An 18,592-nucleotide genomic window follows, 5' to 3' on the forward strand; every position below is an offset into this window, starting at 1 on the left:
GTTAAAATCTATATTATTGATGCAGTAAGTCAATAAAACAATGACAAATGGAAAATATTAATGCAATAATAATGTGAGGATATGACAAATAACTGTGAGATTCAATTTGACATCTGACTTGTTGCTGTTTGTATTATTATCTGGCTTAGATGTGAGCCTCAAACAATTTAAAGCGCCGAGTTTCACTAACATGAGCTCGATGTTGATCAGCGAAGACTTGGGTCAGCTGGTTGTTGGAGCCAGAGGGAAGATGTTCTCTCTAAACCTGAGCGACATCTCAGACAAGACCAGTGAGGTGAGCTGTTCTGTTTGGACTGAATAGAAGTAGGTAACAAGGTTGTAGAATCACCTGAGTGCATTGCCAAAAGTTCTCCAAAAAATGCAAAACAAATAGAAGTCAAGTGAATGTTTTTCAGAGGGCAAAAAAAAAAAACACGTTTAAACACATCTTTATCACGTTTATCATGTGTCTCCAAAGTGACAGCTGGCCACTTATGTTCAGATTCCATTACTGCCTACTAAGGGTGGCCAATATAACTTTAAAATAATATCACGATATTTCAGCGTAATTTGTGGTAACAATACTAAAGCTGATATGAAAAGAAAAAAACAATAACAGTAGTGTGTGTGCAGTGTTTCCCTCAGAATGACACTGTACATTAGCCTATATTTAGTCTACTATTTCTTATTTGTTCGTTTTAAGTCTATTTCTATATCTGTTTCTACCTTGTTTTAGTGTTTTAATTATTCAAACCAGCATTACCTGTGCTACTTCAGCTTAAACACAGGCAGCTCACAATAGCTAACTTAATATTTTCTCCAGTCAATTACAGTATGAGTGTCGTGGCTATACTTGGAAGATTTCACATTGTGCTGGGCACATATAAATGCATGATTAATTTATGAGATACAAACATTACGTAACACAAGCAACAGGCGCTTACTGTCTATATGAGGATACAAGGGGATATTAATCACCACAGGCAGGTAAATCTTAACTATGGCCTGTTGTGGTGCACATAGAAATTAAATGGCAGGATTCGTGTTTACACTGCAAATGATATATGGTCAAATGTGCCCAAGACCAGGAACTGGTTTAAGTTACTGTATCACAACATTTTGTGGTTGTTCATACTTGTGCTGTGTACTTGTGATCTGATCACTCTAAATGCACGTTGTAACCAATTGCAAACAGGGTTATGGTTCAGCGCGGAGAACACCGGGTTCTTCAGGGTTTCAGCAGTGGTTCTGTATTAGTCCAGTCATTTTATGAAAAAACCTAGGACAAATTGCAAGAGAAGCAAACTCAACTGATTTTGTATCCTCAGTATGTCCTGAGTGAGGGGAAAAAGGTCCCAAGAAATCCCATTGGTGGAAAGTTTTGAAAATCACCTATTTATGACCACATATTACCAAAAAACACTGTTTTTAACACACAGGGGAAAGGGATCAAAATTTTACTTTCAGATATCACTATAAAAATTCACAAGTTGATTACACACACAAAGACAAGAAAAAAGTCAATTACAAGTTCTTTGAATTATTCTGTTTACACATGCATATCACACATCTGATTTGATATGCGCTAATAAGGAATATAAGGAATAAATGCCAGAAGAGACATTTAAACAGTGAATTAAAAGGTTATTATATATATAGTAACCTTTTAATTCACTGTTATATAGTAACCTTATATAGTAACCTTTTAATTCATTCCTTTAAATTACAGATGTGAGATACCTCAATGAAATGTGGGTTCCTTGATCATCTCTAATTCTCTTTTCTCTCAGATTGAATGGATTGTTAGTTCAAGGAATAAAGCCCAGTGTGCAATGAAGGGCAAGGACGCTGAGGTAAGAATTGGATAACCGCTGAATATCACAAAAAATTTGTGTGGTGTTTCTCAGAAAATAGTGCTTCTAAAATTCCATTCCTCATTAACTGGTGGCATTCGTTGTTCCAGGACTGTGAAAATTACATCAAGGCCCTACACACAACTCAGGACGGAAAGTTCCTTGTGTGTGGGACCAACGCTTTTGACCCCATTTGTGACCATATGGTGAGTACTGTACACTGCAGCCAGTCAAAACTGAATGAAATGATGATGAGATGATTGATTGATTGACTGATTGATAAACTCATCGCTGACTGTGTAACATCGCTGACTGTCTCCTCTACCAGACCTTTGAGAATGGAACACTGATCCTGGAAGGCAGTCATCAGCGGGGGAGGGGGAGCGTACCCTTTGACCCCCATCAAATGCAGACCTCCCTCATGGTTGGTAAGTACCGCAGTGTTCTTCATGTCCTAATGCCCAGTCTGAGATCTGGACCTGCTAGATTGTGTCTTAGCTCTTACAGACATCTCCTTTTCATGGTTGAATCTAAACAACAAATAGCAATTGGCTTCTCATGTTCTCCAATCATGAAAACACTGACTGATTTGAGATCGTGAAGGCTTCTTCATGCTAGTTGTACAATTTGAGAGGCAGGTGAGAATAGGTCCTGAATTCTGATTTTGACTGCACTGCTGACACCTGACTGTTTTCATTTCTACTTGGCAGATGACACTTTATATTCGGCCTCCTTTTCCAACTTTCTGGGCACACAACCTGTGTTCCAGAAAAATGGACCGAACCCCCTTAAAAACGAAATGATTCAGTCCTGGTTCTATGGTAAGCTCTCCTTCCCCTTTTCTGTGAGCATGGAACTGTGCTGAAGTTGGTGTGTGAAGGTTGATTTGAGAACTCATGAAACCTTAGTGCCTGTGATCTCATATTTTCTGTCTGCTGTGTGTTTTCATGGTTTCAGAGCCCAGCTTTGTTTCCATCAAGCTCATTGAAACCAGCAAAGGCAGTGAAGACGGAGATGATGACAATGTGTTTCTGTTCTTTACTGAAAAAGCTGCTGAGCAACTCTCGGGAAACATCCGAGTATCAAGGATTGCCCGTGTGTGCAAGGTAGTCACGGTGCTGAAGTCATATCATACAGTGCCTTAAAGGACCGTTCCAGTGAATTTGAATGTTTGGCCCATTTACTAAAATTTACCCGCATTTTACATGTCAACTCATTTTGCAAGTCATGCATAGTTACTAAAGATTTTGCAAAATACAATCAAAATCCCTTAATATTCACACTAAAATGCAGAAACACTGGTGTGGTCTTTCAACATGTACAAAAAACACTAGATTCATATTAGTGGAATAAAACCTGCTTAGCTGTCAATGTACATCCAACTGACTGTAGCTGACTGTCCTGTGTGTGTGTGTGTGTGTGCATGTGTGTATTTCTAGGGGGACATGGGTGGCCGAAGAACCCTTCAAATGAAGTGGACAACTTACCTGAAGGCACGTCTGGACTGTCCTCTAGCCCATTCAGGCATGCCCTCCCTGGTCCAGGATGTCTTCCTCCTGGAGGACCCGGACAACTGGAGAGACAGTATCTTTTACGGCACATTCACTTCTGAACCGTGAGTTGTCTTTCTTACAAGTTTTGTGTATCAGTTTGCACATGTGCATGTGTATCGGTGGAGCTTGTGGATTTGCGCTCTAGCATAAGGCGGAAAGATATAAAGACATATAGAGATATACCAAGAGTTAAGATATTATGGAACATTTTTTCTTAATCCATGACAGGGAGACATCAGGTACTTGGGGCCAATCTGCTGTTTGTGCCTACAAGTTATCAGATGTCACTGAGGCATTCAGGGGTAGGTTTTTAACTCGGCTGCATTCTGGAAGATGGGACATTTATACTGGAGAGGTGCCAGTCCCCCGTCCTGGATCAGTAAGTATGAAGACCAGAGAGATGAAAAGATCTCATCATTTAGTGCAGTCAGTGAACACAACGTTAGGAGCAGCTTTACAATGAGTGAATTGCCCAAGGACACTTCAGCAGGACAGCAGGCTGGTGTTGGACACTCACTGGCATTGTGTTTTTATTTGTGTTCTTCTGTCTGCTGTTGTAGTTTCATATTTTCATTTCATCTGTTTGTGTCACATTCTTCTAGTGCATCAACAACAAAATCCGGGCCACAGGAGTGACGTCCTCTCTTGATCTCCCCGACCAATCGCTGCTGTTTGTCAAGGAGCATCCCCTAATGGAGAGTGCCGTCCGCCCAGTCAGTGGCAAGCCTCTGCTCGTCCAGGCAGGAACACACTTTTCTAAGATCATCGTGGAACGTGTCCCATCACTGGATGGAGCACAGCATCATGTGATGTTTATCGGCACAGGTACACAACTAGCATATGTAGCTATACACTCATGTAAAACACAAAACACATTGATATGAATAAGATGTCCTAGTCACCATTCTATTAAAGATGCTCACTGTTGTTTTTATATTGGGTGATTTAAAGGAAGTGCAGCTTCAAATTCCTAAAATAAAGAGTGGAAGGATCAGATTTCCTTTGTACGCATGACATTCTCTTAATAGAGCTGTAATCTTTGAATACATGCTCCTGCTTTCATTGGTCCTTCTCTCCCTCAGACTCTGGCTGGCTGCAGAAGGCAGTGTGGTTCAGTGGAGAGGGCAGCCACATCATCGAGGAGCTGCAGCTGTTTCAAACTCCACAGCCTGTCAGTTTCCTACAGCTCTCCTCCACCACTGTAAGGATGTTCACAACACACACACACACACACACTGCAGTGATTGATTCAGAGGATTCAAGCCAACCATCATAATGTTTTACTTCTGTCAGGACTAGCTGTAATAACTTTCTATAGTATATATTACTCATGTTCTCTTTAAACCAACAGTGTACAGGTTTTCACTTCAAGCAAACACTGCAGCTGCTCATTTTCACTAATTAGTTCCTTTTTCTCTTGTTCCAACTGATTTCAGCCAGATAGTATACAATCTGCAGCTGCAGTGGTTATTTGAAATGAAAACCTGTAAACTCTGGACAGCCACTAGTTTAGAGGGCGCACTGGACAGTACTTATATGCCACTATTTCACAGAAGCGTAATCCATTGCTATTCATGGAAAAAAGCTATTTTTCACAATAAAAAAGGCACAGCATCTTTTTCCATGCATCCATTTCCCAATAAATCCAATGTAAGAAAGTTGCTTCAGTTAAAAAAAAAAAAAAAAAAACTGTCTCTCTATGTGTCCGTTTGGCAAACTAAACCTGTGTCATGTTGCTGTCTCCATAGGGCCAGCTCTACACTGGGTCACGTGACGTTGTGGTGCAGATTGACACCAGTGAGTGCAGCAGCTATACTTCCTGCTATGACTGTGTCCTGGCCCGAGATCCATACTGCGGCTGGGACCAGGTCACCCTCCAGTGTGCACCTGCTGCTGGTGCCTCATCTCGGTCTATGTAAGCACTAACTCACCGTTCTTACAAAAATGTGTTGATCTGGTTGTCAGATTCAGTCCCTCACTGATGTTGCATTCTACTTAAGAGATCGTTTTCATTGCTGCAGGATTCAAAGCCTTAATGATGGAGATGTCTCCATGTGCCCACCCTCTGAAGGTAACTTGTACTAATGCATCTGAATATGCTTACATGCAGATATGCTTTTATCTGAACAGACACTGAAATACAATATCAGTTCATTTTGGTGGGGCATTTGTTTTGTTATTGTGGTAGTAGGTTAGATGGGTTTGATATGACCCAGAAACTGACTGATTATCAATGTGTATGTGTTCTCAATCCCAGTAAAAACAAAACCAGTCGTCATCCACCTTGACATTGGGACGTCCGAGCTCATCCCCTGCTCTCCAGAGGTCAACTTGCCGGTCAGCTGGAAATTCCCTGACACCGTTGTCCTCCCCAGCGACCGACACATGGTGATCAATAATGATCTTCTGATCACCCGGGCCACCAAGTCTGATGCCGGCCTTTACAACTGCGAGACAGTGGAGACAGTCAAAGGGAACAAACATTACCAAACCGTGGTCCAGTATCTTCTTCTGGTACAGGACACGAACAGTGCTGACCCCCTTCAAACGGCAGCGATTGTATTTTCATTTGTGGCCAACCTGGTAAACATAGCCCTGTACATCACTATTGTTGTTGCTGAAACTATTCCCAACTGCAGCTGCAGCAGCAGCTGTGCGATCATCAGATGTGTTGCCACAACTGATGAAGACCACCGGGACGCACTAGAGAATGATCACCACAATGACTACGATCACCGTGACAACTACGTGGTGATTCTGATCCCAGAGGACGTGGTGGACCACCAGGGATACAACAATAACCATGACAACTATGAGGTCAATGAGATCCCAGAGGAAGAGTTGGAGCACCAGGGATGCGGTGACCATTGAGACTAGATTCTCTGGCTGAAATAAACCAAGAATAAAGTGTTTCAGTGAAGTTTAAACACAGCACAATATGAACATAGTGTCTGTTTAAGAATGACAGTGTGGGAACACTGGGGTGGAAATATAAGTGTTTGCAGGATGGGTGTGTGCCTCCTTTTTTGGCTGGAGCCCCTGTCCCCCAAAATGCATCTTAGTAATTAATAGTGAGACATATTGGGTTTTTGCATATTGTTGGCCAGGTGACTTACACCTTTCAGGAAAAAAAAAACCCTCTCCCTCTTATTCGTATTCTAACTGGATCAAGGAGATTATGCAATATCTTAAGACAGAGAAGATACTCTCTCCAAGGGTCTGCTCTGACATTGTATGATGAAAAAAAAAAAAAAAAAAAATCAACCCTAACATTATTCCCCAACAATTACTGGCGATGTGCCTTGTGTTTCTGGGCCCAGTTTGCTAGAGATGTGTTTTTCTAATTCTCCTGCACAGCAGTTTGAAACCTGCTTGAATTACTTTGAGTTACAGAAATGTGTGGCTGCTGGAGCTGTGGACTCGGAACTGGATGACGAGCCATCAAATCAACATGTCCTCTGGAAGGCGGGTGATAGGTTACGTGGTGATTTATGAAATACTGAACACTGCCACAGTACAGAGAACTGGGTTTTACATTTTATTGAAAAGAACTGTATGTCCTGCCTGTCAAAGATCACAGCAAAACGGAAATTTTTCTTATCACATAAGCAACCAAATTATCAGCCATAAAAGGAGGTAAAAAGTAAAATTTGTGATAGGCAATAAATACCTTTATAAAAAAAAAAAGCATTTTTACATGAGAAGAAATCAGATGCTTTGTCAACAAAAATGATCACCATCTCGAACAGAGTGTCAGTCTTCACAGGCAGTTCATTAACTCTAACGTTTTCCAGAACTTTGATTCCCACAACATCACGCGTCCGATTTTTCTTTGGAGTTCTGTGTTTGAGCTGAGTTCGGATCTTCCCCCTCCTTCTTTTGGTCTGGTGTGGTGGCATCAGAGTCACTATCTGAATCGCCGTCCTCTTTTTCCTGCACGGCCTTTCCGTCCTGATCGACAGCCACTGCTCCTTTCCTCTGAGGCAGGACGGTGAAGAAGGCTTCCTGCCAGCTGCCCTTCTCCAGATAGGCCAGGATGATCTCGAAAACTGCACCGGAGAACAGATACAAGCCTAAATCAACTATGGCTATTAGACTCGTGACATACAACTTTCACCACTTTAAACTGGCATTACATACAAGTAAGTCCACAAGTATTTGGACAGTGACACAATATTCACAATTCTGCCCTTGTACACCACCACAGTGGATTTGAAATGGAGGAATCAAGACGTGATGGAAGTGCAGACTTTCATCTTTAATTTAAGGGCTATGCCATTAATCATTTAGGAATTACAGCCAGTCTTAGACATTGTCATCCCATTTTAAGAGGCTCAAAAGTCTTTGATCAAACTGTACATAACATACAGTGGAAGCATTGTGGATTATAGCACATGTCATTTTGCATTTTGTGAACTTTCGTGACTTGATGACTAAGGATGAACGTGAAGCTTGAGGTTAGAGCAGTTTTGAACCACTGATATAGACCACTATAGGTCATTACAACTCTCCACTGAAATCCATAATTATGTATTTAATCTATTAGTGCAAAATCTGTCAGTGCAAAACTAGTCCTCACCGTGGTTAACTGCCAGGACCTTCCGACTGTTCATCTTGACAAAGCTGCTCAGGGGAAGCTGGGCGTGATCGATCCCCAGCTCCTTCGCCCTCTCAAAGGTGAGACCCTGCAACGCAAAGCAACACAGAACACTGACTCGCTCAAATCATGAGTAGGGGGAGGCATTATGAGACGGGAAATGAATGACGATTTTCCTGAGGAGCAGAATAAAGTGATGTTTCTGCAGCTCAGAGGCCAGACACACCTTGTGGTGGTTGTGGTCCACCAGGCCCCCTATCACGTAGGCCTTGCCTTGGTCCAGCTCCGTCAGCACGTTGGGAGAGTCTGATGTCAGGTACACCAGTTCGTTTTTGGCCAGGACTTCGTGGTAGTGCTCTGATTTAATGGTGATGTCCTACACAGGAGAGCAGGACGCAAAAACACAAACACACACAAAAAAGCTGTAAGGATATCAAACATGGGGGGGGGGGGGGGGGGGGGGGGCTTCACGTGCATAAAGGAGCCCTAAACCAGAGCAATTTCTCAGATCTGAATGCTGTGTCAGACTCCCAACCCTAAAGCTTCATTTAAAGTAGGGGTGGAGAAAAAAAAAAATCAACTCACTTAAATTTTGAAAATCTTTTATTATTATTATTTTTATTATTATTAATACTGGACTGATTTTAGGTAGCTAGATGACCTAAGCCTTAGGTCATCTAGCTACCTAAAATCAGTCAGTCCAGTGGATTCCTTAGGTCCTAAGGAATCCACTGGTACCATGCATGTCAAGCTGAGTTGTCATCAGGGGACTATTAATTCAAATATTCCTGAAATCACAATAGTGCAATACCCAAATCACAGGAATTGCATTTTTTTTTTTTTTTGATAAACTGTGACAAAACACTGTTGTAAATAAAGTATTACCGTGCTACAGAGATGCCCTCACCTACAAACTGTAATTTCCAGATGTAATAAACCATGTTTGTCTGGTACGCACCCGAAAAAAATCATATCATTGTTGTTTTAATAGCTTTTTCAGTGAATATGGAAATTATAATTGATTTGATTGATTTTTATTTTAGTTTAGTTTAGTTTTGTAAGAACACAATATTGTTTCAGTTTTAGCAGTTAGTTCACACTGAAATCTGACCCCCTGGACAGCAGAGTTGACATTTTAGCCATTCTGCACTGATGAAACACAGATAAACACTGATGTTTCTCTTCCATCAATTTACTGACATCTTGCTGTGGGAATAAATTTGGATCCGACTTGGCAACAGAAGGTCTGTGTAAATCCACTCGCAAATCACAGAGGAAGCAGAGTGATGTAGGGGACCAAGCACAGGCATTTTGATACAGAAGTATAAATTGACTTTAACAAGAATGATTTTCTGGTGGTGGAAGTGTGGTTGTAGAGGTTGTGACGTTCAAGCTGAAGTATTACAGGTGCACGGTGCAAGACTACATATTAGTGAGGACCTTTTGAAGCCATCTGAAAAAAATATGAAGTAAGTGTATAATCTATGTGAGTCAGGCCACTGATGTACCTAGATTTCTACTCATCCCTTCTGCTCTGTGCACTGGGCCACATTCAACACTTTTTTTTTTTTTTCAGTGTTTTAATGTGTCAAAAATCATCCAAAGGCCACAGTGGGAAGTGGCCTGGATGTATGGTGGCGTGGTATCAGAACAAAACAGGTCCATCTCATTCGTATGTGACATACGCCTGCGTGTGATTAATGGTGCAAATGCTGCCGTTTACCTTCCAGTTTACCCATCCTTTGTCATTTTCGTCCATGTTCTGTTTCAGCTGGCCGCCGAGGCTCGTCAGGTAAAACTGGGGAACAGGAGAGGAGCGACCAGGTGTTAAGACAGGATCACCTCAGCTGAGCTCACCACTCCCTGCCCCGCGAGCGGCCACCAACCTGCACTGGATGCAAGGCTCGCCTGTTCTCCGCGTAGCACCGCTGGATCTGCTTGTGAAGCTTCCGCACATCCTGAAGACGAGAGAGCGAAATGAGTGTCATAACCCTTTAAAAGGCTACGGTTCAGTTGTGCTCCCCACAGAGCGAGGGCGAGCCGCTCACCTTGAGCGTCATGAGCTGGTCGAAGCTGCAGTCCACCACCAGGCGGAGCGGGCTGGGCGTGGCCTCCCTGCGCAGCCGCTTGCGGGCGCTGCAGGGCTCGGCTCCCTGCTCGGCCTGGCTCTGCCTCTCCAGCCGCCGCTGCTGCTTCCTCTCCTTCCTGCGCTGCCTGCAGCACAAAGCACGAGCCAGCTGGAGCCAGGTGGACGACCACAGCACACACCACACACTGACATCGTCTCTGCTGGACAATCTGCATCTTTCATATCATACTAGTTAACTTATGAGGGGGGGAAGAAAAATCAATACGGCATAGTGCTGTGATGTTTTGTGTGACAATACTGTATCAATACAACATTCTTCTTTCTTCTAAATTTGCACATTGACCTACCTCTATGCACATTTTATACACCCATGCACACGTTTTTTTTTTTTTTTTTTGTTGCACATTGCTTTTTGCACACTGGGTTGTACTTAGGTTATTCTGTTGTACTCAGATCTTATTCTTTACTTCTATTTTTTTATTTTACTTAATCTGTAATCTGTGGATACTGCTAAAAAAATGTGAATTTCCTGCGGGATGAATAAAGTATCTATCTATCTATCTATCTATCATCATATTGGAGATAAGCATATTGTCCCAGCCCTTCTAAAAAGATCCTAGTGATTCATAGGTCTTTACATGTTCCACCAGCTGTGTATGTTTACCAATAAGCAGGAAATGTAACATTTGCGAGCCTTTTGAATGGCCTTGGCTGTGGCATTCCCTCCTCCCTGCCTTACTTTCGAAGCTCCCTCTCCTCCTCCCATTTCTGGTGCTTGAGCAGCTTCTTTCTTTGCCTTTTGGAGAGAGTCTGCTCCTCCGCCGCCGCCTCTCCGTCGCTGGGCGCACTCTCTGGCCTGGCGTCCCGCTGAGGCGCCGCCACAGCCGCTCCGCTGCCGTCAGCCATCTGTGAGGAGCAGGAGCAGCCACTCTCCGCTGCTCGACGAGCTCCAGACGCTAGCTTGTCGAGGACACAGACGCACCGCGGATAGCTTTTTCATGCAAAGTCAAACTCAAGTCCATCACTCCGTCATAGAAGCGCAGACGCGTCCATCGTCCTGAGGTGCACACGCCTGCTCGTGTAGACAAACTCAAACAAACTGCAGCTAGCAAGAGAATCCCACATGGATGATGTTGTGGCCGCGCAAGAATGACGCCATCAAACCGCGCCGCTGCCTTCAAGTACATCGGGAATGTGAAATAATAAATAAATAAATAAATAAATAAATAAATTTATATTTATTTCTCTTGATGTCAATAAAGATTTGCATTAAAAAAAAAAAAAAGTACATCGGGAATGTTGAAATCACCACTTGAACAGCACTTTTGTTGCTGCTGTTGTTGTTTCTTTATTTATTTACTTTCCCTAAAATGTTGGTATTTGTCGGTCATTGTAATTTATTTTTATATTATGTTTATAATCAGGTATACTTAAATAAACTTTTCTAATGAAAAGTGGATGTAACATGCACACTTCATGTACTTGACCTGAATTTAATCAAATAAAGGGGAAGAAAGAACAAGCACTCAGGATGCAGCTTCTTCTTCTTCTTCTTCTTCTTCTTCTTCTTCTTCTTCTTCTTCGTATTGCAAACAACTTGAGGTGCATAGCGCCACCTACTGTACAAGTCATGTCCTCTTACTCTCTCAAATTCTACCAGCCAACCTTGTTTCACTTGAGAAAGTAAGAAGAAGAAAAAGACCATATTTTTAAAATATCAGTGTCACCATCAGTGTGCCTCTGTCCTTTCTGTGATATTGTTATCACATCATTATTGCTTCATATGTATCTTGATTTTTTTTTTTCCCCATCAAGCACGATATAAGAAAGTACAAATCAGATATTGGTGTGAATTGTTCTTTTTGTAATTCAGATCCTGAAGCTGTACTTCATATTTTTGGTGCTGCTCGCACTCAGAAAGGTTTTGGCAGGAAACATCTCCATTTATCATCAATCATCAATCAGAATTGTCTTTTTGCTGCACAAATGTCTTGTTTGGTTTTATGGGTTGTAATCAGAGATTTGAAATGTTATACTGTTATTTTTTCAAAATTACCACATAGATGTACATTTTCAACAACAACAACAACAAAAAAATCCTATTTTTTTCCCACTTATTTCACCCATGCCTTTGTTTATGTTTATGTAAAAATAGTAATAATAACTAATAATAAAATTTTGGGGAAAAAGCCACTAGACAGATGCTACATTGATGTGCTGTCAGAAATGTAAGCATTACTTGCAGCAGTACCTGCAGGATGCACATGACCCACAGTGAAATGTAAATCTTACTCGGCAAGTCGATACTTGGTTGTGCTTTCAAAATCCAAACATGACAATCATAATTCATGCTTCACTTAAGAAACTTTAAGCTTTGAGTTTACAGTGTGAATAATACAGATAGAGACAAAGACAAAACATGAAACACTGACTACAGAGGACTGCTCATCTCTTTATTTTACATGAGTGAATATGGACTCGAGACTTCATTTAACCAAACAGACACTCACCACATGACTCTTGGGACCTTTATTGACATTTGTATAAAAGAATTTGAATACATTCAAAAGACAAACAACTTTTCTCATTAGAAGTTTATTTATTATTCATTAGAATATATATAAATGGAGAAATAAAACAATACAGGCAGAATATCAGCACTGACATCTTCAACTGAGGGGGAAAAAATCAAGGCGAAGGGAAACTGGATGATGAGTGAGGGGGAAGTGAAGTGGGTGGTGTGTGTGTGTGTGTGTGTGTGTGTGTGTGTTGGTATGGACTTAATGGAATGTGCAGCAGACCAACTGGGATTAGAGGGTATTATGGATTTGGCAGCTCCTTTGTGTGTACACAGCTATAGTTATGAAGACATGAGCATGCATCCCATCCACCTCCATCCCCTCCTTATCCAGTTTCAACGTGGGCCCAGCGCCAGTGAAGAAGCCTTTAATGCCGCCTGCTCATTCAGCCCACATTCCAGCCTGCGCAGTGCTAAGCCACCTTTCAGTCGCACAAACCCTCCAGTAAACTGTCAGCACCAGGATGAAGCACCACGAGAGAGGCGATGGCACTGAGAGGTAACAGTCAGGACTTCAGCACGGGGCCTCCAGGCAATATAACACACTTACTGGCAGCTGAGGTCTTAACTGTATATGTCATGTCATCATTGACAAAACTTTCAAGTGATTACCTTTCACATTTCTGTTGCCAATTTCATAAGCTAAAGTAGCAATGTTAAAAGATTTTTTTAAAGACCACATCAGGACTCTTACTTTTTTGATTTGATGTATTTCCTGCTGAAACGGGAAGTTTGGGCGGGGCATGGTGCAAGGAAGGATCATTGACAAGTGCAAACCAACGGGATCTCAGTTTGGGAGAGAAACTTTTATTTTGAAGGGGTAGGTGGGTGAGAGAGGGAGTGTTTAAAGATTTGGGAAGGTTTTATTGAATGAAATTTTAATGTACAGCCACTAGTGCAGCATGATGTCACTATTTAAGATGCTCTGTTTTACAGGATGTAGAAGTCACGTGAGGTCATTTCATGGGGATTTCATTTTCTTTAAGTATTTTTCACTTTTCTCATTTTTCAAAAAAAAATGACTTGAAACAGTGGCTCAACACAGAAGTATTGTTCTGCATATGTGGGCTTAGTAAGTCAGTAATTCATTTATTTTCTTATTTTTGGACAAAGTGGACCCTCATGCCTCTGGTCCACTCAAAATCAATCCCTTGACCACTGGTTCAAATCAAATCTGCTTCATAGCTAGTTAACCAGAGTGGACTATGTGGTGGATGAAAACATATCTGATTAGTACATTAGCTAATATACACCATGTAGGGGGCGCTGCTAGTTCCATATCAACAATAACACTGGCTGCTGGACCTTTTTCGCAGCAGCCATTTTACCTTGAAATCTCAGGAGAAACAGAGGAATTACTAATGAAATTAATTAAGGATCTAACAGGGCCAGGGTCCTGTGTTAACACCCGTGTTTACCCTGCTATTTTATGTCAAAATGGCTGCTGTTGAAAAAGGTCTATGGGCTGAAGTACATGAAATCACCTCAACTTTCTTAACCATGCTTTCCGTGCCGGCACCATGGAAACAATGCCAATGCAAAGTCAATTAATATCCTCAAGGCTCATTTATTGTCAGATTTGGATGTTGACAGAGCCTTCATGGGGTTAGTTGTTCAAGAGAGGCCAGTCTATGAGCAAGACAGCAAGAAATTTTTATTAAAACTGATAATATTACATCCTCCTGTGGTGATGTGTTTGATAACCTCACAGATCACCACTGTCTACAAAACCGCCTCTGCTTTTGCTTCTTTGTACCAGGTCCATTATTATGACCTCCTCCACCGTTTGTTGTTGTCAGAAACTTTTGACTCTGCACTGCCCTCTAGTGGACTTATTGTTCAACATCCAGGCCAACAGAAAGGACGCACAGAAGCAGGTGGGTAGTGACATCATTTAAAACGGACACATTTATCATACATAAAGGGAGTGTCAGTGAGCCTTTAGTCGTGTTGGACTACCACAGCAGCTCAGAACATTATTTCTAGTGGCTCTAACCATAGCCAAGAAAACCATGTGATTTAATAGGAAAGATAGAAGGAATTTATAAATCAACCACTAGCTCAGTTGATTCCTATTTCTGCAATTCATTCAGAGCCGATTCCACTCCAACCAGGATCACTCATCCCAACAGTCCCATGTTTCTCTCAGGTACCATGATGTTCATACATAATCATAACGACAAACAGGTGGCCTATCTGTCTTCTTGTACCCCATTTGTATGTTTTACATTAACTGAGTTCAGAGGAAGGTCAATCACCCAGGATGGGACCATATTGTCTTGGAACAGTGTCCAGGGATGGAACAATCATTCTCATCTAATTTTATGTTTTAAAAACACCATCAATATGATGTGATTGGAGTGCTTTTTATCTATATGTAATTGCTAAAGATATACCTAAAATATCCCTGACAAATAGTAACAGAATGCAGCAAAGAATAACCACCTATAGCAAATAAAAGCAGAGAAAATGTGTTATAAACAACACACCACTGACAAGTTAGAGCGTGTTTAGAGGAATGTGTAAAACAGTGATTGATTTTAATGTCACAGTGTGATGGAGGCGCTAAGGAAACAGCTGATAGCTTATAATAACTGTAAAGTGACAAATGCATCAACATATGATGCCTCTCCAGTGACAGTCCAGGCTGTTTCACACTGTACACAGTTCATTAGCAGCTGACCTCAAGTCTACACATTTAACATATCAAAAGTAACTGGTATACTGGATTTATTTTATTCATTTGATGGTTTGTACAGAGGACATGGAGGGTTACTAACACCCTGAACTCCATGTTTCCCACAGATTTCCCTGCCAAAGCCGGCTGTGATCAGTCATCATCACCCTCAACACCTCTAAAAAAACATGACAGAGACGGTTTTGTAAAAGGGTTTCCTTTTTATTCAGTTTTCATTATGCACAAAAACATTTCCCTGTGGGACCTGACGTCACCATTCCTCGCAAAACCAATGACATTTCACCGGTTTCATATCAACGCTGTACATCTGCAAAACATTTTCAACTGAAAAACAATACTTATTATTTTCACATTGGACAAAAAACACTGAAAACATTATTTTGGACAGCTTCTGTTTTTTTCATTTCTCTCTTATCCATCTAAAGCCACGATCCTCTATGGTACGTCTACCGTTTGTCTCCAAATAAAGGTCCCTTTATTTCAGCAGCCTGAAATGACCTCACTCGCTCTCTCTCTCCTTGTCAAATCAACTTTCTCTTACCTTCACAGTCTTTACTGTCTGTCCAGGCGGTTCACAGAGTCACAGAGCAGTAGCTTTATATGCAGTAGGAGTGACCTTGAGCAAAGAACTCAGCTACACATCCAATGGAACACCTGCAGTATTTCCAGTGATACACAAGCACATCAACCCTGCATGGAGCTCATATAGATTAGCAGGACACACGTTTTTGGCAGATCCTCTATTTCACAATGGTAACAGCTGTTTTCCATGCACAAATTACACATTCAAAAAAAAAAAAAAAAAAAAAAAACTGTGATATGATTTCAAAGTGCAGCAATAAAAAAAAAAACATAGGCAGTTTACAGATCACAGCTAATATAGAAGACTGCACATTTAAACAATAGAAAGGCCAGTGGGTCTGGGAGTAACAGAGAAGGAAAACAAGCTGTCGGCAGAGAATTATGGCTGATATTTTCTTGTGAGGGAGACGTATTTTGATAGCTGAGATATTATCATCTAAAATTCAAAACAAAATTGACTACACTTTGGCCTTTATTATTACATTACATTACTTTATATTATTTCAGCAGCTGCAAAGGCAGACAACTGGCCTTGCTTATCCAAACTACAACAGAGGCACAGTTTTTTATAATCTAATAATAAGTTTATACAGGCTTCATCTACCATCCTAAGCTACTCCACTGCTATCACTCCTCTGAAGCAAAACTGAACTTTGGTGTTGGGTTTTATAGTTGCCTGGGTGTGATATGAGTCCTCATGGTGGGGAAATCTCCTCATTAGTTGCTCTGTGCTCTCCTGAGCTGCTAATCCACAATACAGGAAAACAACTCTTTTAGTGGATTATGTTAATAAAAGTCCCAGTACCCATTTTTGAGGACTGAACGTCTCTATCCTTGTTATTTTCATATTAGAACTGGAAAGTAGATCCGGCAGGTTGCATTTGTAGGAAACATACATAATAGCCTTGCACCGGGAGGAAACAACCTGATGGTACTTTCCCAAATAAATAGAATTACATGAAAAAAAAAGGGTACCAGGACTTGTTGTTTTCTATACTGGCATAATCCACTTTGTTGGTGCTCATATGCTGTAGCAGTGTTATTTTAGGAGCTGCTTTACTGCACTATGGAAGTGAAAGGAGAGATAGAAATCTGGTGTTGTGGATTAGCAGCCCAGAGGAGCACAGAGCAGCTAATGAGGAGATTTCCCCACCATGTGGACTCATATCACACCCAGATTATTATACAACCCAGCACCACTGGACCAAAGTTCAACTTTGCTTTAACACACTCTATACTGCTCCATCATTTTAATATATTACATTTCTTTACATACATTTCTTAATAAGACTTGAAGTAACTTCTAACAATGAGTTTTTGGAAAATGTTGTATTCTCTCATAATTTATGCAGCAACCTTTGTGAAGTGAAAACAGTCAGGTAACGTTGTTTATCAGGTTCTACAGTTTTCTAGATACATGACTGTAAAGTAACATAACCCCAATACAAGCTTCAAAAAGCACAGAGAGGCGAACTGGCCAGCAGTTCCTCAGTCTGTGGATACAAAATAATAAATCAGTGTTGAGATGTGAAACAATCTTATGTAGAAACAGTTACAAACCTAGAAATACAAGTCAAACATATGACAGCTAAAGGCGGGGTGCAAACGGCTGAAGTAGTTCTCGGATCACGGGGCTCAGCTGCTGCAGACAGAGTTATCTTAGAAGTCCCCCTTTTATTGCCTGCTGGACAGCATCCTGCTGTTATCCTAACCGGATCTGAACTGCTTGGAAAACTGAAATGTCCTCTGTCTGCCAGTGAGAAGGCACAAGGAATGATCTGGCAGGTTGAAATTTTAGTTGTAGACACTTTTCTGGGAGGCAGAGCTGCTCTGGAGGCTGGGATCATCTTACTGGTTGAGGTAAAGCTCAGTGGGGGGTTGAACTGCAGCCCGGAGAGAAAGGCAAAAGGTAAGAGAGGAGAGAGCTATCGTTAAACAGCCTCGCTCTCTCACCACACAGGCCAGGCCCCTCAGCTGTGGGACTCTGTCTGAGCATCTCAGGCTAAGTCCATGTCCTCTTTTAAATCACATCGGATATTAAAGTCCCCATGAAATGACCTCACATGACTTCTTCTTCCAGAGCATCTTAAACAGTGAAATCATCCTGCTCTAGCGGCTGTAAATCGGAATTTTAGCCAATAAAATCTTCACAAATCTTTAAACATCCTCTCTCATCCACCTGTCCCTTCAAAATAAAAGTGTATTTTTCTCCCAAACTGAGATCCTGTTGGTTTGAACTTGTCAATGATCCTTCCCTGCACCATGCCCCACCCAAACCTCCTGTTTCAACAGGAAATACATCAAATCAAGAAAGTAAGTGTCCATTTCAGGGGGACTTTAAGAGCTTTTCCTTTTTCTTTTTCCATTGTTTTTTTTCTTCTACCATTGTTTTGAAAAATGCAGAACAGTTATTATTTTTGCTACCTAAGTTAGCTGGTTGCATATACTGCAGCAGTCTTGATGTCAGTCAGCCAGCCTGCTTCCAAGAAAAGTCTCCGGAACAAAAACTTGAATTTGCAATGATCTAACGATTATCCAGTATCTGAGAAATACAAATTTTCTGCTACAACCTATTTATTCAGATATTCAAAATGTATTCATTCAGATATAATTGCTGGACAAGTGCATGATAAGGTACTTCT

General features: G+C 41.3%; 2 protein-coding genes across 2 annotated transcripts; one reads left to right on the forward strand and one right to left on the reverse strand.

The window, feature by feature from the left end:
* The first annotated feature begins 199 nt into the window (after window positions 1-199).
* LOC115376269 (semaphorin-4E-like) lies at window positions 200-6,277 on the forward strand. Its single transcript, XM_030075760.1, has 13 exons — window positions 200-295; window positions 1,791-1,853; window positions 1,964-2,059; window positions 2,182-2,281; window positions 2,564-2,674; window positions 2,811-2,959; window positions 3,293-3,468; window positions 3,635-3,785; window positions 4,009-4,231; window positions 4,489-4,607; window positions 5,155-5,321; window positions 5,428-5,477; window positions 5,664-6,277. Exons 1-13 carry the CDS (start codon window positions 200-202, stop codon window positions 6,275-6,277), a joined length of 2,115 nt encoding a protein of 704 aa, XP_029931620.1.
* A 654-nt stretch (window positions 6,278-6,931) lies between these two features.
* Window positions 6,932-11,258, reverse strand: trmt10a (tRNA methyltransferase 10A). The gene is made up of 7 exons (XM_030075560.1): window positions 10,832-11,258; window positions 10,052-10,217; window positions 9,890-9,961; window positions 9,727-9,801; window positions 8,230-8,379; window positions 7,986-8,091; window positions 6,932-7,455 (listed from the first exon to the last, which is right to left on the reverse strand). Exons 1-7 carry the CDS (start codon window positions 10,996-10,998, stop codon window positions 7,220-7,222), a joined length of 972 nt encoding a protein of 323 aa, XP_029931420.1. The 5' UTR covers window positions 10,999-11,258; the 3' UTR covers window positions 6,932-7,219.
* Window positions 11,259-18,592: the final 7,334 nt, after the last annotated feature.

Source organism: Myripristis murdjan, chromosome 18 (assembly GCF_902150065.1).
Source record: "Myripristis murdjan chromosome 18, fMyrMur1.1, whole genome shotgun sequence".
Lineage (NCBI taxonomy): Eukaryota > Metazoa > Chordata > Actinopteri > Holocentriformes > Holocentridae > Myripristis > Myripristis murdjan.